A 27,948-nucleotide genomic window follows, 5' to 3' on the forward strand; every position below is an offset into this window, starting at 1 on the left:
AGAAGTCTCAAGTTTATCACACTTATAATAATTACAACATACCTCTATCTGAAGGTACATGAGAATATAAATGTAAAATATTCAAGACTTTCTGAACAATATGTCTAATATTTACTGCTTAAAACATAAAAAAGGAAAGTAGTCAATTTACTTGTAGCCATGTATTCAACACAAAGGCAGGAGAATATGCCACACATCTCAAGAGCTATAGCTACTTGCTTAAAATCCATTAATCCAGTAAAGCCAATGGAAGGGAGTACATTTCAAAGGCAATCAAATGTGACCAACCAGATTACAAGCATTTTTCAGAATGCCATACAAATACAGATTTTAAAATAGCACAGAATTGGAGGGGAAAAAGCAAATTAACTCTAAAAACAGGATTTGTTTCTTTCCCACCATTTCTTAATAGATAATTATAGTAAATGTCAGGCAATTTAGGTAAATTTGGACATTGGAGTTATACATAATTTTATGAAATAAAATCATGTGATTATCTTTTACAAGATCATATAAATCAAAAACCTTAATCAAGCTTTTTCTCATGATGTCCCAATATTTTTTTTACTTATTTTTATTAAGGTATTATTGATATACACTCTTATGAAGGTTTCCATGAAAAACAATGTGATTACTACATTTACCCATATTATCAAGTCCCCCCATACCCCAATGCAGTCACTGTCCATCAGTGTAGTAAGATGCCACAGATTCACTATGTGCCTTCTCTGTGCTACACTGTTCTCCGTGTGATCCCCTACACCATGTGTACTAAACATAATACCCCTCAATCCCCTTCTCCCTCCCTCCCCACCCCAATACATTTTTAAACATTTAAATATGAAAAGTTTCTAATTTTATTGTAAGAGCTTAGAAATTTTGTTTTAAATCTTTACTAATTATGTGACATTAGTAAGTCATCTGACTTCTTTTCTGTGCCTTAGTTGTTTCATCTACAAAATGCAGACAGACAAGTTAATCTCCTGCAGGAAGTATATCATTTGAAAACAGCTCATCTAACATTATAATATACTTTTAATTAAAAAAATAAAGAATCCTCTCTTTATATTGGCAACATATAAGGATTAAGGCTTAACTAAATCATCTTAGCTGGTAAAGCTATTCAAAAGGTTCAGAACGGGACTAGATTTTTTTATTGCTCTAAAATTCTATAATTAGGTTATCCGACTTACACCAATTCAATGAGTGTATCTTACCTTTCTCAATGTAATTCTTGGGGGCCCAAGCAGGATCCCCATCTGCATATGGATCATTATACTGAACTACTGCAGCCTCCTCATCTTCATAATCCACTGGAGGTGGTGGAGGTGGAGGTGGAGAGTCATCAAACATGGGAATGTCATCTGGTGGAGGTGGGGGTGGTGGAGTTGGACTGTCAGCAACTAAAGAAATTCAGATATTTAATTTGAATCAGAAATTAAACTAAATGAAAATTCCTGAGTTAACAGAATTCAAGAAAGCTCTAAGTCATATATAGCATGCACTATAGTAAAACATGCAATGATTAGAAATAAAAGCTTTGAGTGTTAAAGCTTCTACAAATCTTAATAATTTTGTAATAATAAAATAAGCACAATAAGGGTATTAGGAAGTACTACAAATTAATGAATGCAGGGGGTTAGGAGACAACGTCTCTTTTTGCAAGGACTATAGGAGTAAATAAATTTCCTTATTCTGAGGAGCAGGTCAGAACAAATACAACTCTTTAATTAGCCTACCCCCCAAATAAACCTTAGCACATTTGTCATTTTGGACTACAGTCAATGCTATTAATAAAATTACATTAATGGTTTGATAACCATTCACAGTGCATATTCACATCGTGATATGGTGTTTTAGTTATCTTTAGTTCCCCTGAGACAAGTCTCTGGTGTGTATATATTTATTTTTATTTAATTGGGAAAAAAAAGTTGGTGGTATTAGGTGTGCTCCTATGTGTAGGTTTTCTATTTAAATTTTAAGGTAAAATAAAAAATAAATAATTCTAAGCTAGCAGAAAGTCTCACTGAATATTTTTTGAAGTGTATGCATTCATAATGTTTTTAATGTAGAAAGCAAGCTAAGATTTTTGCATTAATGACAATAAAACATAAGCATGGGATAAGGAAAAACCTAATCCAAAAGATCCAATTTTCTTAGAATACACCCACAACAAACATTTTAAAAATAAACTATTGCAGGAAGATGAAATTTTTTTTAAAAAAGGAACTTATACCATGCAAAACAGTAAAAATGACTCATATCTCAAATTCTAGATGGCTGTTATATAATTTAATATGTATGTAAAGGTATAAAGAGTGAAATGAGAAAATATCAGTGCTCACTTAACTATTATAAAACTAGATAACAAATGCTTCAAATATTAAGGAATTCAAGGCTGGAACACAACTAATAATTAAATTTCTGATCCACAAATTCCTTAAAGAACTAAAGACATGAAAATGCTCTGATACAAACTGATAAGAGGAATTATATAGTATCTTCAGGGGAGAAATTCTTAATACCAACATCTAACTCAAATGATGATTTCTGGGACTGCTTAATATGATCAAAGAAAGCAGGCATAATCTATTTGTAATACAGGTTTTAAAGTTTACTCCACCCTATTTGGAATAAGGTGCTGAGAATACAACCAAGGGATCCAGATTTAAAGCATATGTAAATAAAAGCCCTACTTCTATAACCACTTCAATTCTGTCATTTCTATTTTATCCTGTTGGGGGATGAAAAAGACTATTAGAAAACAAATCCTGCATGGTTATGTTCATTTTGATAGCTATCAAACAGGTCTATAACTTAATTTTCCATTGAATTGCTGAACCCATTTTATTTTTGCCCATACCTTCTCATAAAGCTTTCTTTTATTATTGAGAGAATAAACTGGGTATGAATCGATCCTGACATCTAAGAAACATAGCTCATATCCTAAATCAAGTTATGTATACTTGATTTATATATAACTTACTGGCTTATTGTTTTCACTCAATTGTTTTTATGTCCAACTGCTGTCTGTGAATCTACATTGACTTATCTTCAAATTATACACACAGGGGCGGCAGTCCGGTCAATATAATTCTCTGTGCATAATACGTTGTCTAACACCATGTGTAGGTCGAAAAAATGCTTTCTGATGTTAATCATAAACGGATGTAAACACACTGCTGACTTTTAAATTTAAAGAGGCTCATGTCTTAAATTGAAACACATTAAAACTAACAGGTTAACTGCTATATGCATTCATTATCATCAACTGAGGGTCATTAGAAACTGAGTATTTAAGAGAAAAAAGAACACAGAAAATTTGTACTTAAACATTTAAGATATTAGTATGTAGTTTATCACCAATCTTCCTAAGATGCTTTCAAAGAAAACATGCCAAATAAAGTTGGGCATTCTGCAGCACAAGGAGAATAAATGACTCAAGTTGATATGTTTGGGGGAAAAGAACTAAAAAATGTACCATGGGCTTCTTTAGCAAAGACCATGCATGCCTAAAATTATGTACATTATTAATAATGAGTGTTTTAAAAGTTACCAAAATAGTCAATGAGCTTTAGACCCATTAAATGGATGTTTATAGTGGCTAAAAATATTTCCTAAACATTTTTGGCTCTAAGGCAGTTCAAAAGGTTGAACTGGCTAAGTTTTTAAACTCTTGCAGGCTTAATTTTTAAGTTCTTACAGCATTAAGGACCAGCAATTTACCCAAATTGACTTATTTTTAAAATTAAGACTCTTATTTCTATATGTTTAAACACAGTTTTCAAACAAATGTTAAAAGGATAATTTACACTCAGAAACTTCAACATTCTGAAACTACAGTGTTTTATAAAAAGCCCATGAAATCATACATTTCTCAAAGAGAGGGACTTTAATCAGACTATTTATATTCTTCCCAGAGCCTAGCACATGACACTGAATAAACAAATATTTGACTGCAAGAAGCAAGGAAATGTGGGGAGTAACACAACAGGGTCAGTAAAAGCTGAACAATGGAATCTGCCACAATGTATTTTCCTGAAAAATGGGCTAGTCAAGAGGGTTAAATTTATTCAGGCCATTCTGAGATTTATTTGCATGGTGCTGGTCCCAAATGAAGTAAATTACTAGACCACTTACCATGTTAATCTCAACAACTGCTTTGGCATAATATAATTCAGTAATAGTGGTATTTTTCATTTCGCCAAATAACATTCATTATGATCATGCAGTTAGGATTTTACATTTTCCAGAACCTCAAAATAATCAGGTAGTAATATAAACTACTCTATCCAAATTAAATCCATACATTCAAAAGAATTTCCAAAAATCTTTGAGCCTGACCTTCCTTCAGAGAAGACCTAAGGCTGACAGATGGGCACATTCAAGAACCATCCTCAGGGGGCCGCATGCAGCCAAAACATGAAGAGGGCCCTACGTCAATTGTCATCTTAAAATGGACATATGGCATGGATGCAGTTTACTCCTTCTTGCCGATTCATTTTTATCCTAACAGTGAATCTTTACAGAGGTTCAAAATTACTAAAGTTTAAAAATCTGAGGCTACAGAGCTTTTTCCAAATATTCTTTTCTAACTGATTGGGAAAAAACCCAACTGAATAAGAGGACAATAGAAAACAAAATGTTTTCTAATTCTTCTAATAACACAGCATCTGAACTTTTGTGTTTGATTATGCTTTCCTTAAGAATCTATGAAGATCAGACTTCATGTTTTAGAGATCATGTAAATATGTAAGAAAATGCAGTTTTCAAATTTATATGGGTCAGTAATCATGCATACGAGAAAAAACTGAAGACCGTGCTCTTCAGTTTCAGTAACATATCTGCACCTATTTTTCATGATGAGATTAGCTTCTCAATAAAAGGAAAATGATGACTCATCAGCCATGCATGCTATAAGAAGGCAGCCTCTACCCTTTGATAGCTCAGTTTTTCCAAACTTACTGTTTTCCTGCACCCTGGCCACGAAGCCTGTGAGAGGTATCTGTGGAGTCAACTGAGGCATAGGGGGAGGGGGTGGAGCAATGGAAACTGGTAGCAATGGAAACAACACAGTATGGGGGAAGTAAAACAGATAAAGGAAAGGAAAGGAAACAAACAAAAAGCAGAAGTCAGTTACAAGGACCACAAACATAAGTATGCAAAGAACAGTTTGCAAATGAAAACAAAACAAAAACCTGCAGAACCTTCTCTAAGTTCATTTCTCAAGAGCAAATCTAAAGCAAAGTAGTGCTTAGCCAACTGGTTAATTTTATTTACAAAAACCCAAGTACACTTAGTTTAATCGTGCAGTTATATTGCTTGGGGAAGATTTAAATTTACTATCACATTCACTTTCATGCAATGAAATTTTCAAATTCTAAGGAAAGACTTTTAAAAAGTAGATTAACAGAAATACCAAGGAGGTCCTGGATATTTTATCTTTGCTGTTGTCTATCTTAATGGTATGTCTACCTTTAAGGTAATGTTGTCAAGTGGAACTGAAATAAAACAAATGTGGAATAACTGTGTGTTCTACATATAAGTATTATTCACAGGTTTCCTTTAAAAAAGTTATTATATATCTAAATTTGCACAGCTCTCCAGGAAAACCCTTGTTTATGAAACAAGGTTATTATTTTTTTAAGTTGACAATTTTACTTTTAAAAACATCACTCCTAAATTTACAAGGAATAAGACTGCTCTACATACCATGTTAATTGTGCACTGAGTTTCATGGGATAAGCTTTTTCAAAAGTGACCTTCTTTGATTACTGTTATGAAATAGAAATTACTCTATGCAAGTAAGTGCATAATATATTAACCGATTGTTAGATCAAGTATCCTAACAAATCATCGGGTAGCTGGAAACATACTCCAACTTCTTTCTGGAAAGGACACAATTTATAGGAAATTGATACCAAATGCTCATGTGGGCAACAATGTATTAACAATTATTAAACTAGAAGTGAACACTAATATGTTTACCACTTTATCTCATTTGAATGAGATTTAATGGCCAAACAGTACTCAGAAAAAGTCAAAAAGAATAGATCACAAAATTCAGTTTACTGGTAGTTTTCTATTAACATTGAGTTGACAAAGGAAAACAATTTATTAATAAAAGGGTCATTTAACCAAAAGGTTGTTTCAATTCATCCAATCTACAATCTACAATTACCAAGATAAAAATATGAAAGGGGTTCACTGTTTAAAGAAGCAATAACTTAAAGCAATATATATGCATTAATACTCATTGTAATGCTAAAAATAACTCACTTCACTATGAAAGTTGTTCTCATTCATTGATACTCTGTATATAGAAGGCTCTTTAATAAAATGTTGTAGGTTTTGATTAAAAAAAAAAAAACTCTCACAAACCTAAAAAAATTTTTTAAGAAACAACCCTTAGTAACTAGACATGCTGGTTAGTACATAAAGAAAAAAAAAAGCTATGCTGAGACAATACTAATCATTACCACCACATTTAGACAGAAGGGTAAATAAGCACATCAAAACACTAAAAACATTTACATAGTACTACTGCTACAACACCAACAGTAACTCAGATTGAAGGATAATTAATTTGACAACACATAATAACATATTTAAAATCTGAGGCCAAATTTACTTTACAACAGCCTAAATATATTGACATTCAGTAATGAAAACGTCTTGAGAATATGCTACCCATCCAAGTACTGTTTAAATAAAACTACACAAACATGTATTAGGTGAAGAATCACCAAAAATCCTGTATGCAGAGTAAACTAAATGTCCTAGGGAAAGAAAAAGAACGTAAAGATGGGATCTAAAAACGCAGAATATGAAAAAAAATTAAAAGTTCACGAAACTAGCAAGGTTAATAACCAGATAATCTGTGGAATATTTAGATGCTCACTATCCTTCAAAACCAAAAGGAGACCAGGGGAAATGTGAGGTGAAGTTCTAACTGGCAACGTTTCTTAGTAGCTTGGATAAAATTTTACTGTGGAAAAGGGCTGTATAAATTTGCGGATTATCTGTCAATTCTGACATTCATTTCTGCTGAAATATTTCTCAATTCTTAAGAGTTATTTTTGCTAAAACCACAAATAATCTCTAACTCTAAAATTTAAACAAAAAAGAGAACGTTCTCCTTAGCTCTGCTTTAAAATACATGTTCAGAACATGCATTATAAATAACTTAAAATTAAACCCAGCCTCCTTTGTAAACATGGAGTATTCAGTGTTTTTAGGTAAGCAACTATAACATGTATCTTTAGAAAGTTGCTACAAAAGCCACATGGGACAGTATTTCAGTCTGCCCAGTGATCACTGTGTCAATAATACAGGACAATAGGGTCATTTTCAGATTTATCTTTTTTTCCTTTTTGAATTAAGCATCTTAATATATAAAGTGAATTAATGACCACCCTAAGCAATTCAAACTTCCTGACATTTTTTTTAATGCCAAAACTTCTTTCTAATCTTCTCAGCCTTTAAACATTGATTGCAGTTAGTGTTGAGATGTGCAATTTGAGGTGAACAGAATGAAATCAAAAGAAAATCCTCCCCATGTTACAATTATTAGAGACAGAATAAGCAGGCTCACAAGTGTTTTTTAATGATTTTGAACTCATTTCTGTACAGGTTAACAAGCTTAAATTAAAAGTGATAGCCAGCAATTTTGTATAGGAAAAATTTTCACAACTGTTTTAATTTTACCATTATTGAACTTTCTCAAACATACCAATAAACAAATTCATCCATATTAAATTATGTTTTTTTTCTCCAGTTCTACTTACGGTAACAAAAATATTACTAAATTATCAGTTAAATTTTAATATGTAAATAGACTTTGCAAGTCTGCAATTTTGAGGGAAAGTACTATTTTTAAAATGGTATGATTCAAGGACTAACTTCCTAAAGCAAAAATGAACATGAAACAGGACGTTTTCAATTGTTGTCTATCACTGGCAAGAGTAATGGTTTCAAATAATTTCCTTCAAAAGGAGCTCCACTGCTGCTGTATGCCTGCAAAGCACAGCTTACTTGAATTCTGAGAATAAAGTGGGCCTCCATTAACATGAGGCTGAGCAGAAAATTGAGCAGTCACAGAGGGAGTTCGTCTGTATCCACCAGAAGATGTCGAGGAAGTGGTAGAGTTGTGTCGAGAAATCTGCCTGGTCATTGTGCCATACTGGGAACCAGGAGCTGAGCCCGGGGCTGCTAAAAGAATTAGTTAAAGGCAACCAAAAAAAGAACTTGAGCATTTTTATGTCACTTCCAATGGCAGAACAAAAATGGGGGTACTCTGTAAGAAATATTTATTACTTTTCAAAGCCCAAAGAACAAAATAAAGAGAAAAGTAAAGATAAAATACAAATAGCTCTATCTCTGAAGTCACAAAACATAAGGAAAACTGTGTGGAATGCTGAAGTAATTAAGTACCATTCTGAAACCTAATTTATCATAATCCCAAATGGTATTTTGCTAGTATAATTTTTTTCTATATCATTTTACAATGCATAGCTTTTATATGTAAACTGTGTCTCTCCAACAAAATGAGTTCCCAAAGATCTGAGGTGGAAAGCATCAGTTTTTAGATGTGAATATATTAGTATCTGGTTTAAAACTTCTTCCTTTCTGTTGCCAAATCTTCAGAAGGACAGTATAAGAATCTATCCAACCAAATCCAAGTTAAATTATAAAATTTAAACAGTTACACATATTTCTACATATACTACGACATTTCTTTGAATGTTTTATTAGTTATTACCAATGCATATTATAGTAGAATTATTGTTCTGAGACACAATATTTCTAGTTTCAAAGTACTTACATGTTATGTCAGATTTGTGTATCTCCAAAATTTTAAGAATATCATCTTTCCTACCTCAAGACAAATGCTGGGCATAGAAGCCACAGGGCATAAATCTGCAAAGAAGTAAAAAGCTAACCTTTTCAAAGTTGGCCTCCCTCTCAGTTACCAACTTTACATTTCCCTGTATGGCCCTGGAAGATGACTGGTTAGCCAGAGACGGGTAAGATTCCTCAAGGGAGGAACAACCTAAGACAGGCACAGTCGCAGTGGGGCTATCAGTTGAGAAATTGGGGATCAACAGAGGTGAGGCTTAGAACCTCACCCCCCCTGTTTTGAGAGAAATCTTCTGCATCCATGTTTTATTGCCCTTGTCTAGCTTGGATTAACACATCGTCTACAGGCACACACCTGATCATCTACATTTGCTCTCTTACAACACTAAGCTATGTTTTCTACCTTTATCTATCTTGCATCTACCTACCACCTCAGCATTTTATTTAAAATAAATAAATAAATAATAATAATAATAAAGGGAGAAATGTGGGATCCACATATAAATCAAGTATAAAAATCAAACGACTTCATATTTGACCTGATTGTTTATAGTTCATAATGCGTGATCAAAACCGAAAGTTTCTGTGATGACTGCCCTTGTACTGTTCACCATGTAAGAACTTATTCACTATGTAAGAATTTGTTCACCATGTGAGAACTTGTTCGTTATGCTTCAGAAGATTGGAGACTGACGAGAATTAGGCTGGGGGTGGATTAATGATTGTGCATTGAGCACTGACTAACTTATACAGAATTTTATTGTTGTTAACAACCATTTGATCAATAAATATGAGAGATGCCCTCTCAAAAAAAAAAAAGAATATCTTTCCTTATCATTTAAAATTTTATAACTGACGAAAAATTTTAGAATGTAGAGTTATGAACATTTTAAGGCAACTTTGTGTAGAAAATTCATTATATTTCTCTATACTTGGAGGGTTTTTCTCCATACTACACCCAAAGCAACTTTTTTTTAAACTATGCTTATCTAAACTGACTAAAGTATTAATAATACTTAAAATTTTATTTAATGTCATCTTTATAAACATTTCAGAAGTTTAATATTTAAAAGGTTAATAAAGTTCAAAGTCTCTAAAGTTACATATACTTTCCAAAGGTAACTTCAGGATTAATATTACCTTCTTTGCCCACCCAAACATCTAACCATGACTAAGTAAAAAGACAGCATTCTAGATTATTTTCATTCAGGTGTCTAACCTCTCCTAGAGGTCATACAAGTCAGTAGACATACCTATACAGCAGAGGTTGCTCATTAAAATAAATGCTAATATTTAACATTTTGGAGCTCCCAAGCCATAGGTAATCACTAATAATTTCAGTCATCTACATGCTCATTTTCTAAATAGACACACATTTAAAAAATAGTACTCTATTCAAGATACTTTATAAATAAGTAATTTTGGGCAACTAGACTTTCCACAGGTTTAGAAATAACCCTTTAACCATTTTTAATGGAAATCTCTAAAATAAAAAAAAGATTTGTATATTTCACTGATTTGTATAAAAGGTATATGATATCTGAGTTATTATTCTTGGCAATCTAAAACTGAACACCAACTATTTAGCACTTCCAACTATGATTATATTTTAGTATTTTATAATAATAATAATATAAAAATATATAATATAAATAAAATTAATAAAATATATTTTATAAAAATATAAAATATAATTAAAAAAATAAAATATAATAAAAAATATAAGAAATAAAAAATGCCAATGGGTATATGATTAACATATATAATTACATGTTATATATAAACAAACATATATACATGTTACATATACACTGATACATAATTGTATGAAATGGCACACACACACACACACACACACACAAAAGAAAAACCAACTCATGAACAACTCAGGAGTTAGGGGCATGAACCCCCACCCCCGCCACATGCAGTCAAAAATCAGCATATAACTTCTGATTCCCCAAAAACTTTACTAATAAATAGCCTGATGTTGATAACCTTATTGGAAACACAGTCAATTACCATGTTTTGAATGTTACATATATTATATACTATATTCATACAATAAAGTATGCTAAAGAAAATGCTTTCTCGAATTGTTGCAAACCTCAAAGAAAAAATTGCCAATAAATTTATTGAAAAAAACATCTGCCTATAAGGAAACCTGTGCAGTTCAAATGGATGTTGATCAAGGGCAAACTGTAATTTATTTGTACAGAAAAATATTTTTTATATATAATAAAAACAGGATAAAGACCCAGCTCCAAGAAACTGAATATTACCAGTATCACAGGCTTTCTGCTTATCTTTTTAGATCTCAAACTCCAAAAGGTTATTTGTTAAATATTCTTTCTTTATTCTTGTTTTTAAATTAAAAACATATATAACCTTAAACAGTACACACAGAGATTTTGCAAATTCACCAACTTTTATAATGGAATGATTATGTATTCTGTTGGCTTACTCTTTTCCTTTGGTATTTTTTAAGGATCATTTATGTTGGTAAGTGTAACAACATATCACTTATTTTTGCTTTACTTTCATGTAAGCATGCCACAATTTATTATCCATTCTCCTGTTATTGGACATTAGAGTTGCATCCACATTTTTGATATTACTATTACTACTACTACTACTACTACTACTACTACTACTACTACTACTACTATTAACACTAACATTCCTAAATATGGTTCCTGAGTTTCCCTAGAAGAGTGGTTCTCACTGCTGATGAGAATTTCACCAGGAGGGCTTGCTATAATTGGTGGGCCCCAGTCCTCACAGTTCCTGTTTGAGTAAGTTTGAAATGGGACCTGATAATTTACATTTCTAACTAGTTCCCCCATGATGATAATGCTGTTGGTCTGGGGATTACACTATGAATGAAAGTCAGTGGTCTAAGGCAGTGGTTTCAGCTCTTTAAAATTAGAGAACCTCAAAAAGCTTTTGTTGAGGTAGATTATAGCTATAGGTAATTACGATAATAGAAACTAAAACTGATATATCTTTTCAAATACATGCTGCATCAGTTATCAGCAATGATTTTATCATACAGTGGAAAATTACACTATAAACTTGTGTGACTTGTACAGTTGCACCAGAACTATATGATACATATGTAGTTCGGACTGAAAAACTCCACAGAAAAATTTCAACAACCCCTGGGTATCCTGTAATCATATTTGGAAAACCCCAGTACTCAGGGTAAATATCTAGAAATGAGAGTGATAAATCTGAAGTAGAAACCTGTTAAAGTTGACAAGATAACAAATTACTTTCCAAAATGAGTGTATCGACTAATAAACTCCAACCAGCAAAGTATTTTCTTATTGCTGCACATCCTCACCAATGTTTGCTACTAGTGGATTTCTACATTTTTACCTACCTGGTGTATATAAAATAGTATCTCACTGCATTTTAATTTTCCTCTTCCTAACATATTAATTACGTAGAGGGCATTTTTTTTACATGGATTTTCTGCCAAAAATTTCTATTATTATGGTCTTTTAATTTAAAAGTTATTTCCTTTTTGCTTCCCTTTTCCTTGTGTACAGTGCTAATGTTTTAAAAACATGCCTGATATGGCTTCATTTCACCTAAACTGAAACTTGGCTCCCATTATTTGAAACATCTCATTATCTATTTCCATCTAGATCAATATTATTGTATATTCCTAGGCTGAATGGTTTTATCCTGAGTTATATTTGGAATTCCTTATATACTCAATCTACTCACCCCCAACTTGGAAAAAATCTAAATATATTTTACTGAAAAAAAATGTTTCAGGGCAGATGCCCTACATTCTGGGCTACATCAGAGTTTTTCAAACTGTGATCTAGAGGAAAGCCTCAGAACACTCCACACCACACATTTTTTTTCTTTCCATTTTTCTTTCTCCTGTCCCCCACCTCCATCCCAATACTTTCACTGTTGTATATACTAGGGAGTTCCAAATAAAGTTTCACTTAAAAAAAAAAAGACATTACTAATAGAAAAAGTTTTCAGTAATCATTGATATAATTTTCCAAGAAAAATCTAAGCAAACACAAACTACAATTAATTGGTTATAAATAAACGTACAAACATTTCACATTTCCGAAAAAGTTATTTTGTATTTGTTTTCTGTTTAACTTCAGAGGCCATTCTCCAGAAGAAATTGGTATAGATTAGATTAAATATTTTAACCTTTGTATTACCACCTACAAACTAATAAGTATAAAAACTAGCAATCTAGAGATAAGAAGGTAACCAGGGGAAGAGATTAAAGATGGCAGTATGAGAGGTGAGAAAGAGGCCTCCTCCCCATATATAATATATAATATGAAAATATAATTAATACAACTAATCCTGAAAGAGCAACAGGAAAGAAAGCTGTGCCAGACCATATAAACCTGGAGAAGAGAACAGACCTCATGGAACAGGGTAATGTACCAAAGCCATCATTCAGTGGGACCCAAGCATTTCCCCAACCCCAGCTCAGTGGTGGGAGGTAGAGAAACAGGGCAGGAAGGGAGCGGAGGCCTAGGACTGCTGAACACCCAACCCCGGAGACCTGCTTTGGGAGTACGAACCTACATTGCATGGTTCTCTGGAGATTAGGGGTGTTGGAACACTAAGACACGCAGAATACCTGGAGAGACTGAGATTCCAGCTGCTTGTGGAACACAGGGATCCACATCCGGCTGCTCTGGGACAAAAGAAAGCAGGAAGCGTGAGAGACTTTCTAACAGTGAGACGGCTGCTAAAAGGGCAAGGACTGCACAGAGCGTACTGCTCAAGAGAAAGGAGAAGTGGACAAAATTCTCTGGGCACACTTTGCACAGCAGGTTGGGAACTTTCAGAAGCTTCAGGTGCTCCATCCACCAGGCTGGATACACAGCTCCAATGCCCCACACCATGATACGCAGCTTGATGCACCTTCATCCCGACCAGCCTGCACCAGCTCGCTAACAGGCAGCCCCTGCGCTGGCATCATGCCAGTCAGAGGGAAGCCCCACCTACAGCAGCCAAAAACCCAAAGCATAGAGGCATATACTTCTGTGCTAGGCCCACTGGTTCTGGCAGTGGAGACAGGCATACCAGCCAGGAAGCAGTAAACAGCTCTTTCCACCACCCAGGCACCAGCAACGCTCTCCCAAGACCCCCAACATCACTCCAAGGGCTGAGCTGCTCGAGAGAGTAAAGCTTCTGGGCGCTACAGGGCACCACATAAAAATATGAAACATCAAAGGAACCTGGTTCAAACCACAATCCCACAAATACCAGGAAAAGGGTAAAGTGAAACTGAACTCATCATTCTTCCTGAAAGAGATTTAAAAATAAAAATCATAAACATGCTTGGGGAAATACAGAAAAATATTCAAGAACTCAGGGAAGAATTCTGGACAGAGATCCAATCTTTACAGAATATACTATCAGAAATGAAACATACCATGGATGGACTTAAAAGCAGATTAGACAGAGTAGAGGAGACAGTAAAAGGAATACAAATTACAGAAGAGGAATACAAAGAAGCTGAGGCACAGAGAGAAAAAATGATCTCTAAGAAGGAAAGAATATCAAAAGAACCATGCGACCAATCCAAATGGAAAAATATTTGCATTATAAGGGTACCAGAAGAAGAGAGAGAAAAAGGGATAGAAAGTGTCTTTGAGGAGGTAATTGCTGAAAACTCCCCTATCTGGGGAAGGAGATAGTCTACCAGGCCATGGAGGTGCACAGATCTCCCAACACAAGGAACCCAAGGAAGACAACACCAAGACATATAGTAATTAAAATGGCAAAGATCAAGGATAAGGACAGACTAATAAAAGACTCCAGACAGAGAACAAAGATCACATTCAAAGAAAAATCCATTAGTCTATCAACAGACTTCTCAACAGAAACCTTACAGGCCAGAAGGGAGTAGCATGACATTTAATACAATGAAGCAGAAGGGCCTCAAATCAAGAATATGCTACCCAGCAAGATTATCATTTAAATTTGAAGGAAGGATTAAACAATTTCCAGATAAGCAAAGGCTGAGAGGATTTACCTCCCACAAATCATCTCTACAGTGTATTTTAGAGAAACTGCTATAGAGGGAATTGTTCCAAGGCCTACGAGCTGTCACCAGAGGAAACAAACACACAGTAAAGAAAGCAAAACAATTAATAAGCAGATGCAAAATGAAATCAACTACCCCCGAAGTCAGTCAAGGGATAGACAAAGAATACAGAATATGATACTAATATAAAAAGAATGCGGGATAAAGAAAAAGGAAGGGAAGAAAAAAGAACCTTTAGACTGTGTTTCTAATAGCATACTAAGTGAGTTAAGTTAGACTGATAGATAGTAAGGAAGCTACCCTTGAAACTTTGGTAACCATGAATCTGAAGCCTGCAATGGCAATAACTACACACCTATCAATAATCACCCTAAATGTAAATGGTCTGAATGCCCCCAATCAAAAAACATGGAGTCACTGAATGAATAAAAAAACAAGACATGTCTATATGCTGCCTACAAGAGACTCACTTCAAACCCAAACACATACACAGACTAAAAGTGAAGGGACAGAAAAAGATATTTCATGCAACTAATAGGGAGAGAAAAGCAGTACTTGTTATCAGATAACATAGACTTCAAAACAGAGAAAGTCATAAGAGACAAAGAAGGACATTACACAATGATAAAGGGGTCACTCCAACAAGAGGATATAACCATTATAAATATGCACCGAACAGAGAGGCACCTACATATGTGAAACAAATACTAACAGAATTGAAGGGGGATACAGAATGCAATGCATTCATTTTAGGAGACTTCAACACTCACTCCAAAGGACAGATCAACTAGACAGAAAATAAGTAAGGAGACAGAGGCACTGAACAACAACACATCAGAACAGATGGACCTAACAGACATATACAAAACACTCCACTCAAAAAGCAACATGATACACATTCTTCTCAAGTGCACATGGAACATTTTCAAGAATAGATCATATATATACCAGGCCACAAAAAGAGCCTAAGTAAATACAAAAAGACTGAAATTCTACCAACCAGCTTCTTAGACTACAAAGCTATGAAAGTAGAAAAAATTACACAACTAAAACAAAAAAGCCCACAAACAGATGAAGGCTTAACAACATGCTCCTAAATAACCAATGGATCAATGACCAAATAAAAACAGAGATCAAGCAATATATAGAGACAAATGACAACAATAACTCAACGCCTCAAAATCTGTGGGATGCAGTGAACGCTGTGCTAAGAAGGAGGTATATTTCAATACAGGCCTACCTCAGGAAAGAAGAACAATTTCATATGAACAGTCTTAGCACAGAAGTAATGAAACTAGAAAAAGAAAGCAAATGAAGCCCAAAGTCAGTAGAAGGGGGGACATAATAAAGATTAGAGCAGAAATAAATAAAATCAAGAAGAATAAAACAATAGAAAGAATCAATGAAAGCAAGAGCTGGTTCTTCGAGAAAATAAACAAAAAAAGATAAACCCCTAGCAAGATTTATCAAGAAAAAAAGGGTCTACACACTTAAAAAGAATCAAGAATGAGAAATGAGAAAGGAAAAATCACTACAGACACCACAGAAATACAAGGAATTATTGGAGAATACTATGAAAAATTATATGCTAACAAACTGGACAACCCAGAAGAAATGGACAACTTTCTAGAAAAATACAACCTTCCAAGACTGACCCAGGAAAAAACAGAAAATCTGAATAAACCAATTACCAGCAACGAAACTGAATTGGTTATCAATAACTACCCAAGAACAAAACCCCCCTGGACCAGATGGCTTCACCACTTAATTTTATCAGACACTCAGAAGACATAATATGCACTCTCCTTAAAGTTTTCCAAAAACAGAAGAAGAGGGAATACTTTGAGACTCATTCTATGAAGCCAGCATGACTCCAATACCAATACCAGGCAAAGACACCACAAAGAAAAATTACACACCAATATCCCTGATGAACATAGATGTAAAAATTCTCAACAAAATATTAGCAAACCAAATTTAAAAATTCATCAAAAAGATCATCTATCATGACCAAGTAGTATTTATTCCACAGATGCAAGGATGGTACAATATTTGAAACTCCATCATCATCATCCATCACATCAACAAAAAGAAGGACAAAAACCACATGATTATCTCCATAGATGCTGAAAAAGCATTTGACAAAATTCAACATCCATTCATGATAAAACTCAATGAAATGGGTACTGAGGTCAAGTACCTCAACATAATAAAGGCCATATATGACAAAGCCATAGCCAACATCATACTTTACAGCGAGAAGCTGAAATCTTTTCCACTAAGATCAGGAACACATTTATTCAACATAGTTCTGGAGGTCCTTGCCTTGGCAATCAGAGAACACACAGAAATAAAAGGCATTCAGATTGGTAAAGAAGAAGCCAAACTGTCACTATTTGCAGATGACATGATATGGTACATAAAAAAAACCTTAAAGAATTCACTTCAAAACTACTAGATCTAATATATGAATTCAGCATAGTTGCGGGATACAAAATTAATACACAGAAATCTGTTGCATTCCTATACACTAACAATGAACTAGCAGAAAATAAGGCAAAGAATTCCCTTCACAATTGCATCAAAAATAATAAAATACCTAGGAATAATCCTAACCAAGGAGGTGAAAGACCTATACCCTGAAAACTACAAGTCACTCATGCGAGAAATTAAGAAGACACCAATAAATGGAAACACACCCATGCTCATGGATAGGAAGAATTAATATTGTCAAAATGGCCATCCTGCCTAAGCAATCTGCAGATTCAATTCAATCCCTTATCAAAATACCAATAGCATTCTTCAACAACTAGAGCAAATCATTCTAAAATTCATATGGAACCACAAAAGACTCTGAAGAGTCAAAGCAATCTTGAGGAGGAAGCATAAACCTGGGGGGATTAAGCTCCCTGACTTCAAGCTCTACTACAAAGCCACAGTAATCAAGACAATTTGGTACTGGCACAGGAACAGACCCATAGACCAGTGGAACAAAGTAGAGAGTCCAGATATTAACCCAAGCATATATGATCAATTAATATACAACAAAAGAGCCATGGACAATGGGGAAATGACAGCCCCTTCAGCAACCTATGTTGGCAAAACTGGACAGCTACATGGAAGAGAATGAAACTGAATTATTGTCTATCCCCCTACAAAAAGTAAACTTGAAATGGATTAAAGACATGAATATAAGTCATGAAACCATAAACTCTTAGGGAAAAACATAGGTGATTCTGGGAAGATGGGGGACTAAGTAGGGCAGCAGAAATCTCCTCTCAAAACCACACGTATTTTTGAAAATACGCCAAATAAAACTACACCTAACAGAGAGACCAGAGGATACAGTACAACAGCCAGGCTACATCTACATCTGTGAGAACTTGGCATCTCACAAAGGGGGTAAGATACAGGCCACAGTCCAGCAGTACCCGAGCACTCCAACCACCCCAGCTCCCCAGCAAGAGGGGAGGAGTTGGAGAGGGGAGGGAGTGGAAGCAGAGGACTGCTGAATACCCAGCCCTAGTAATCTGCGCTGGGAGCACAGACACACATTGCATGGTGCACTGAATATCGGGGAAACGGAAGAGTAAAACCTGCAAGCGGGTCCGTGCAGCTGGCTCCCCTGGAACAAAAGAAAAGCAAGCTTTTTGAAAGTCTTAAAGGGACTGACGCATCAGAGCTGGACAGAATCGTCCCGGCACACTCAGCCTAGAAGCTGGGAATCCCGGGGAACTCCAGGCGCCCTAACGCCGAGTGGCAATGCAGTTCTGAGGCCCGACACGGTGATAAACAGCCTGCTGTTCATTCCCCTTCCCAAGCAGCCCGGGCCGAACAGCCCGGGAGTGGCCATGCCTACAGCACCCACCCAGTCTCCTCCCAGCGCGCAGCCACCCGGGCCAGAATTGAGAGGCCAGCGCACGCAGAGTAAGCTAGGACAAGGTGCGGAGGGACGCTGTTCTCGCAGGAGAGCCCACCCGGCATGCCTGCCTCTTCCCACAGGGCTCTGGGCTGCCCCAAGGGCTGCTCCCGGTGTGCGGGGAACAACAAAGGCAGCAGACAGGGGCAAGGCAACCAGCAAGCAGGAAGGGACTTTGTTCTCCCAGCTGACACATGCACCACCTGCCTACAAACCTCAATCACCATGAAAAGGCAGAAGACTTTGGTCCAGTCCAGAATCACCCAGACAATCCCTGAGAGGGGGCCTGGAGAGACAGATTTAACCAATCTTCCTGAAAAAGAATTCAAAATAATGGTCATAACCATGCTGATGGACCTGAAGAGAAATATGCAAGAGCTAAGGGATCAAGTTGGGAGAGAGAATACAGAAATAAAACAATCTCTGGAAGGACTAAAGAGCAGACTGGATGAGGTGCAAGAGGCCGTTAATGGAACAGAAATCAGAGAACAGGAACACAGAGAAGCTGAGGCAGAGAGAGATAAAAGGATCTCAAGGAATGAAAGAATATTAAGAGAACTGTGTGACCAATCCAAACGGAAAAATATTTGCATTGCAGGGGTACCAGAAGAACAGAGAAAGTGATAGAAAATGTCTTTGAAAAAATAATTGCTGAAAACTTCCCCAAACTGGGGAAGGAAATAGTCTCTCAGACCATGGAAGCACACAGATCTCCTAACACAAGGACCCAAAGAGGACAACACCAAGACATATAATAATTAAAATGGCAAAGATCAAAGACAAAGTATTAAAGGCAGCTAGAGAGAGAAAAGAGGTCACCTACAAAGGAAAACCCATCAGGCTATCATCACACTTCTCAACAGAAACCTTACAGGGCAGAAGAGAATGGCATGATATATTTAATGTAATGAAATACAAGGGCTTTGAAACAAGAATACTATATCCAGCATGATTATCATTTAAATATCAAGGAGGGATGAAACAATTCCCAGACAAGCAAAAGTTGAGGAGATTTACCTCCCACAAACCACCTCTACAGGATATATTAAAGGAACTTCTCTAGATGGAAGCACTCCTAAGGCTAAAATGATGTCACCAGAGAAAATAAAATCACACCAAAGAAAGCAGACCAACCAAATACTAAAAAAAGGCAAAAAATAAAATCAACTAGCACAAAAGCAGTCAAAGGAAACACAAAAGAGTACAGAATAAAATACCTAACATATAAAGTATGGAGGAGGAGGAATAAGAAGGGAGCAAAATAAAGAATCATCAGACTCTGTTTATAATAGCTTAATAAGCGAGTTAAGTAAGATGATTAGATAGTAAAGAAGCTACCCTTGAACTTTTGGTAACCACGAACCTAAAGCCTGCAATGGCAATAAGTACATATCTTTCAATAATCACCCTAAATGTAAATGGACTGAATGCACCAATCAAAAGACACAGAGTAATAGAATGGATAAAAAAGCAATCTACATGCTGCGTTCAAGAGGCTCACTTCAAACCCAAAGATACAAACAGACTAAAAGTCAATGGATGGAAAAAGATATTTCATGCAAATAACAGGGAGGAAAAAGCAGGTGTTGCAGTACTTGTATCAGACAAAATAGACTTCAAAACAAAGAAAGTAACAAGAGATAAAGAATGACACTACATAATGATAAAGGGGTCACTCCAATAAGAGGATATGACCATTATAAATATATACGCACCCAATACAGGAGCATCAACATATGTGAAACAAATACTAACAGAATTAAAAGATGAAATAGAATGCAATGCATTCATTCTAGGAGACTTCAACACACCACTTACTCCAAAGGACAGATCCAGCAGACAGAAAATAAGCGAGGACACAGAGGCACTGAACAACACACCAGAACACATGGACATAGTAGATATCTACAGAGCTCTACACCCAAAAGCAGCAGGATACACATTCTTCTCAAGTGCACATGGAACATTTTCCAGAATATACAACATATAAGGCCACAAAAAGAGCCTCAGTAAATTCAAAAACATTGAAATTTTACCAAACAACTTCTGAGACCACAAACATATAAAACTAGAAATGAATTGTACAATGAAAAAAAAAAGGCTCACAAACACATGAAGGCTCAACAAGATGCTCCTAAATTATCAATGGATCAATGACCAAATTAAAATAGAGATCAAGCAAAAAAAAATTGACAACAGCACAAAGCCCCAATTTCTGTGGGATGCAATGAAGGCAGTTCTAAGAGGAAAGTATATAGCAATCCAGGCCTATGTAAAGAAGGAAGAACAATCCCAAATGAATAGTATAAAGTCACAATTATTGACACTGGAAAAAGAAGAATAAATGAGGCCCAAAGTCGGCAGAAGGAGGGACATAATAAAAATCAGAGAAGAAATAAATAAAATTGAGAAGAATAACACAGAAAAATAAATCAATGAAACCAAGAGCTGGTTCTTTGAGAAAATGAACAAAATAGATAAGCCCCTAGCCAGACTTATTAAAGGAAAAAGAGAATCAACAAACATCAACAAAATAAGGAATGAGAAGGGAAAAATAATGACGGACCCCACAGGAATACAAAGAATTATTAGAGAATACTATGAAAATCTATATGCTAACAAGCTGGAAAACCTAGAAGAAATGGACAACTTCCTAGAAAAACAAAACCTTCCAAGACTGACCAAGGAAGAAACAGAAAATCTAAACAGACCAATTATGAACAATGAAATTGAACTGGCAATCAAAAAACTGCCCAAGAACAAAACCTCCAGACCAGATGGATTCACCTTTGAATTTTATAAGACATATAGAAAAGACATAATACCCATTCTCCTTAAAGTTTTCCAAGAAATAGAAGTGGAGGGAGTACTTCCCAACTCATTCTATGAAGCCAGCATCATTCTAATACCAAAACCAGGCAAAGACCCCACAAAAAAAGAAAATTACAGACCAACACCCCTGATGAACATAGATGCAAAAATACTCAACAAAATATTAGGAAAGCGAATTCAGAAATACATCAAGAAGATCATACACCATGATCAAGTGGGATTCATCTCAGGGATGCAAGGATGGTACAATATTCAAAAATCCATCAACATCATCCACCATATCAACAAAAGAAGGACAAAAACCACATGATCATCTCAGTAGATGCAGAAAAAGCATTCAACAAAATTCAACATCCATTCATGATAAAATCTCTCAACAAAATGGGTACAGAGGGCAAGTACCTCAATATAATAAAGGCCATATATGATAAACCCACAGCCAGCCTCATACTGAACAGCGAGAAGCTGAAAGTTCCTCTGAGATCAGGAACAAGAAAGGGATGCCCACTCTCCCCACTGTTTACTCAACATAGTACTGGAGGTCCTAGCCATGGCAATCAGACAAAACAAACAAACACAAGGCATCCAGATTGGTAAAGAAGTCAAACTGTCACTATTTGCAGATGACATGATATTATACATAAAAAACCCTAAAGACTCCACTCCAGAACTACTAGAACAAATATCTGAATTCAGCAAAGTTGCAGGATACAAAATTAATACACAGAAATCTGTTGCTTTTCCTACACACTAATGATGAACTAACAGAAAGAGAAATCAGGAGAAAGGAGCCATGGACATACAATGGGGAAATGACAACTTGTTCAACAATTACATAAAAAAGAATAAAATACCTAGTAATAAACCTAACCAAGGAAATGAAAGGCCTATCCCCGGAAAACTACAAGATACTCTTAATTAAGAGAAATTAAAGAAGACACTAAAAAATGGAAGCTTGTGCCATGCTCTTGGGTAGGAAGAATTAATATTGTCAAAATGGCCATCCTGCCTAAAGTAATCTACAGATTCAATGCAATTGCTATCAAAATACCAACAGCATTCTTCAACAAACTGGAACAAATAGTTTCAAAATTCACATGGAATCACAAAAGATCCCAAATAGCCAAAGCAATCCTGAGAAAGGAAAATAAAACAGGGGTCTTGCTTCCCATCTTCAAACTCTACTACAAAGCTACAGTAAACAAGACAATTTGGTATTGGCACAAGTACAGACCCACAGACTAGTGGAACAGGATAGAAGGTCCAGATATTAACCCAAACATATATGGTCAATTAATATATGATAAAGGTGCCATGGACATACAATGGGGAAATGACAGCCTCTTCAACAGTTGGTGTTTGCAAAACTGGACAGCTACATATAAGAGAATGAAACTGTATCACTGTCTAACCCCATACACAAAAGTAAATTCAAAATGGATCAAAGACCTGAATGTAAGTCATGAAACCATAAAACTCTTAGAGAAAAACATAGGCAAAAATCTCTTGGGCATAAACATGAGGCACTTCTTCATGAACACATCTCCCGGGGCAAGGGAAACAAAAGCAAAAATGAACAAGTGGGACTATATCAAGCTGAAAAGCTTCTGTACAGCAAGGGACACCACCAATAGAACAAAAAGGCATTCTACAGTATGGGAGAATATATTCATAAATGACAGATCCAATAAAGGGTTGACATCCAAAATATACAAAGAGCTCACGCACCTCAACAAACAAAAAGTGAACACTCCAATAAAAAAATGTCAGAGGAGCTGAATAGACAGTTCTCTAAAGAAGAAATTCAGATGGCCAACAGACACATTAAAAGATGCTCCACATTGCTAGTAATCAGAGAAATGCAAATTAAAACCACGATGAGATATCACCTCACACCAGTAAGGATCAACACCATCCAAAAGACAAACAACAACAAATGTTGGCAAGGTTGTGGTGAAAGGGGAACCCTCCTACATTGCTGGTGGGAATGTAAATTAGTTCAACCATTGTGGAAAGCGGTATGGAGGTTCCTCAAAAAGCTCAAAATAGAAATACCATTTGACCCAGGAATCCCACTTCTAGGAATTTACCCCAAGAATGCACCAGCCCAATTTGAAAAAGACATATGCACCCCTATGTTTATTGCAGCACTATTTACAACAGCCAAGAATTGGAAGCAACTTAAGCATCCATCAGTAGATGAATGGATAAAGAAGATGTGGTACATATACACAATGGAATATTATTCAGCCATAAGAAGAAAACAAATACTACCATTTGCAACAACATGGATGGAGCTAGAGGGTATTATACTCATTGAAGTAAGCCAGGTGGAGAAAGACAAGTATCAAATGATTTCACTCATCTGTGGAGTATAAGAACAAAGAAAAAACTGAAGGAGTAAAATAGCAGCAGACTCACAGCACCCAAGAATGGACTAACAGTTACCAAAGGGAAAGGGACTGGGGAAGATAGGTGGAAAGGGAGGGATAAGGGGGTGTGGGGTGGGGGAAAGGGGGTATTATGATTAGCATGTGTAATGGTGGAGCACAGGGAGGGCTGTACGACACAGAAGACAAGTAGTGATTCTATAGCACCTTACTAAGCTGATGGACTGAGATTGTAATGGGGTATGTGGGGGGGGACTTCTTGATGGGGGGAGTCTAGTAAACATAATGTTCCTCATGTAATTGGGGATTAATGATACCAAAATAAAAAAAAAAAACAAAGGCAAAAACCTCTTGGACATAAATATGAGCAACTTTTTCCTGAGTACATCACCTCAGGCAAGGGAAACAAAAGCACAAATTAGCAAATGGGACTACACCAAGCTAAAAAACTCATGTACAGCAAAGGACACCATCACACAACAAAAAAGCATCCTACAATATGGGAGAATATATTTGTAAATGATGTATCTGACAAGGGGTTAACATCAAAAGTATATAAAGAACTCACACACCTCAACACCCAAAAAACAAATAACCTGATTAAAAAATGGGTGAAGGAAGTGGTAAAGATATCTCAAGATAAATGCTGGGCATAGAAGCCACAGAGCATAAATCTGCAAAGAAGTAAAAAGCTAACCTTTTCAAACAATATGGCTTCTCTCTCCCTTACCAACTTTACATCTCCCTGTACGGCCCCGGAAGATGACTGGTTAGCCAGAGATGGGTAAGATTCCTCAAGGGAGGAACAACCTAAGACAGGCACAGTCGCAGGGTGGCCATCAGGTGAGAAACTGGGGATCAACAGTGGTGAAGCTTAGAACCTCACCCACCCTGTTTTGAGAGAAATCTTCTGCATCCGTGGATGTTTTAATGCCCTTGTCTAGCTTGGATTAACACATAGTCTACAGGCACACACCTGATCATCTACATTTGCTCTCTTATAACACTAAACTATGTTTTCTACCTTTATCTTGCATCTACCTACCACTTCAGCATTTTATTAAAAATAAAAATAATAGTAATAATAAAGGGAGAAATGTGGGATCCACATATAAATCAAGTATAAAAATCAAACGACTATTCATATTTGACCTGATTGTTTATAGTTCATAATGCGTGATCAAAACCGAAAGTTTCTGTGATGACTGCCCTTGTACTGTTCACCATGTAAGAACTTATTCACTATGTAAGAATTTGTTCACCATGTAAGAACTTGTTCATTATGCTTCAGAAGATTGGAGACTGACAAGAATTAGGCTTGAGATGGATTAATGATTGTGCATTGAGCATTGACTCCCTATACAGAATTTTACTGTTGTTAACAACCATTTGATCAATAAATGAGAGATGCCCTCAAAAAAAAAAAAAAATGGGTGGAGGATATAAGCAGACTACTCGCCAAAGAGGAAATTCAGATGACCAACAGGCACATGAAAAGATGCTCCACATCACTAGTTATCAGGGAAATGCAAATTAAAAACACAATGAGATATCACCTCACATCAGTAGGATGGCCAACATCCAAAAGATGACAACAAATGCTGGTGAGGATGCAAAGAAAGGGGAACCCTCCTACACTGCTGGTGGGAATGTAAACTAGTTCAACCATTGTGGAAAGCACTATGGAGGTTCCTCAAAAAACTAAAAATACAAGTACCATTTGACCCTGGTATTCCACTCCTAGGAATTTACCCAAAAAATACACGTTTTCAGATTAAAAAAGACATATGCACCCCTTATTTATTGCAGCACTATTTACAAGAGCAAAGATATGGAGGCAACTAAGTGTCCATCAGTAGATGAATGAATAAAGAAGAGGTGGTACATATATACACGGTGGAATACTATTCAACCATAAGAAGAAAACAAATCCTACCATTTGCAACAACATGGATGGAGCTGGAGGGTATCATGCTCAGTGAAATAAGCCAGGCAGAGAAAGACAAGGACCAAATGATTTCCCTCATTTGTGGAGTACAACAGCAAAGCAAAACTGAAGGAACAAAACAGCAGCCGACTCACAGACTCCAAGAAGGGACCAGCAGTTACCAAAGGGTTAGTGGTGGCAGAGGGAGGGTGGGAGGGAGGGAGAAAGGGTTTGATGAGTATTATGATGGACACACATGGTGTAGGGGGGATCATGGGGAAGACAGTGTAGCACAGAGACAAGTAATGAGTCTGTGGCATCTTACTACACTGATCGACACTGTCTGCAATGGAGTATGGTGGGGGGGACTCGATAATATGGGTGATTGTAGTAACCACATTGTTTTTCATGTGAAACCTTCATAAGAGTGAATATCAATACCTTAACAAAAAAATTTATAAAAAGAAGATAACCAGGGGGATGGTACAGCCACTTACTGAAGCAGAGGAAGTTAGAAAAAGTTGAAAGGCATTGGAACTCAGTACACAAGAGGAAGATGGGTTCTTGAGTAAGATCAGGGATAGAGGGAAAGTGAACTCATATGGGAAAGGAAGTAGCAGCATTGAGTGTGACCTGAGTTTCTGGGTCATTAATTGGGATTCTTAGTGAGTTCTTAACAAATGGCACCTAATTTCACTGTATTGAAAATGTCTTTTTCATATAAGTAGATTTTTCCCTTATCTTTTAAATTATATAAATAATAGTTATATATAAATATACAAATACTATTTGATACCATGAAAATAAATATAACACACCTGTAAGTTATAAAGCATAATAATTTAATGCACCTCCGTGAACTCTCCACTCTATCCAAATTGGACCTTTGCTAATAATTTACAGTTACTCTTGTTCTCCTTCCAAACCCCATCTTCTGGCCTCTCCCCTCCCATACCAACCCATACTCTGAATTTTGTGCTTGCTTGTCTCTTATCTTAAAAATCATATAAGTATTTTTTGGTCTAAACAATTTTTGGTTTTCTTGTATTTGAACTTTATGAAATAGCATCTGAGACTGGGCTTTATTAAACTCATCATGTTTCCAAAAAAAAAGTAGCAGTCTAGCAAAGCAGTTTGTTATGCAATATGCAAATGAAGTCAAATCACTCCAATGGTTATTATGCAATCTCACCCAGCACAGTGTTCACTGGGAGAAGTGGTGGAGGAGGTGGGGCTGATGGGGCTCCAGAAAAAGAAACAGAAATGCTTTCTAATAAAATATTTTATAATTCAGGTCAGAGTACACGAAAGAAAACTAAACAGTCTCAAGCAGTAAGAAAGTACAATGATTTGGATAGAAGAGTCATAAAACAAAAAAGGAGACAGCCATATGTAAAGCTTGTTCACATGAATATGAATTTTACTAGGTAAAAAGGCCATTAAGTTCATACTTGCATTACCTATAAGATACACCTGCTCTTGTAAGTAGCTTTTTCTCCTTTTTTGACAAAATCCCTGAGAAGCAAACAATTTTTCCCTAACAGTTTTCATTATCATACTTACTAGTAAAATGTCTATTTTAAACACTATTAAGTCTTCATTTCATTTACTAAAAAAAAAAAAAAAAAAATCAAGGGACTGATTTAATGCTCTGGAAGGACTTCTTACATTTGTACATAAATGTAAAAGAATAACAGAACTTTTCCTACTTGGATCCCATTTTAAATTCATGGCATTTTACTGAAATATGTATTGAATATCATATATATAATGAAGTCACAGAACAAGCTAAAACCAGAGTTGAGATACTAGCCTACAAGGCAACAACAAAACTCACTGATACATAATTCACATTACAGACACTAATCCTTTGGCTGGAGTAGCACAATATTGATTTTCTCTTGAAATAATAAATACCATTCCTGACTAGTGTCCCACACAAGTATTTCTAAAGGTAAATGGTCAGAAAGTTATTTAA

At 35.8% G+C, this 27,948-nt stretch overlaps 1 protein-coding gene across 13 annotated transcripts in view; it reads right to left on the reverse strand.

Moving 5' to 3' along the window:
- The window catches only part of ABI1 (abl interactor 1), a 146,812-nt gene that overhangs the window by 3,032 nt on the left and 115,832 nt on the right, over positions 1-27,948 (reverse strand). For 3 of the 13 annotated variants that reach the window (XM_037004492.2, XM_037004494.2, XM_037004500.2), the window contains 3 exons: positions 8,035-8,211; positions 4,966-5,052; positions 1,218-1,403 (listed from right to left, as the gene is read on the reverse strand). In XM_037004492.2, coding sequence (XP_036860387.1) covers positions 1,218-1,403; positions 4,966-5,052; positions 8,035-8,211 — 450 coding nt within the window. Of the gene's footprint in view, positions 1-1,217; positions 1,404-4,965; positions 5,053-8,034; positions 8,212-27,162; positions 27,241-27,948 lie in introns of all 13 variants that reach the window. The other 10 variants (XM_037004493.2, XM_037004495.2, XM_037004497.2 and 7 more) reach the window with 6 other exon arrangements.

Source organism: Manis javanica, chromosome 2 (assembly GCF_040802235.1).
Source record: "Manis javanica isolate MJ-LG chromosome 2, MJ_LKY, whole genome shotgun sequence".
In the NCBI taxonomy this organism is placed as follows: domain Eukaryota; kingdom Metazoa; phylum Chordata; class Mammalia; order Pholidota; family Manidae; genus Manis; species Manis javanica.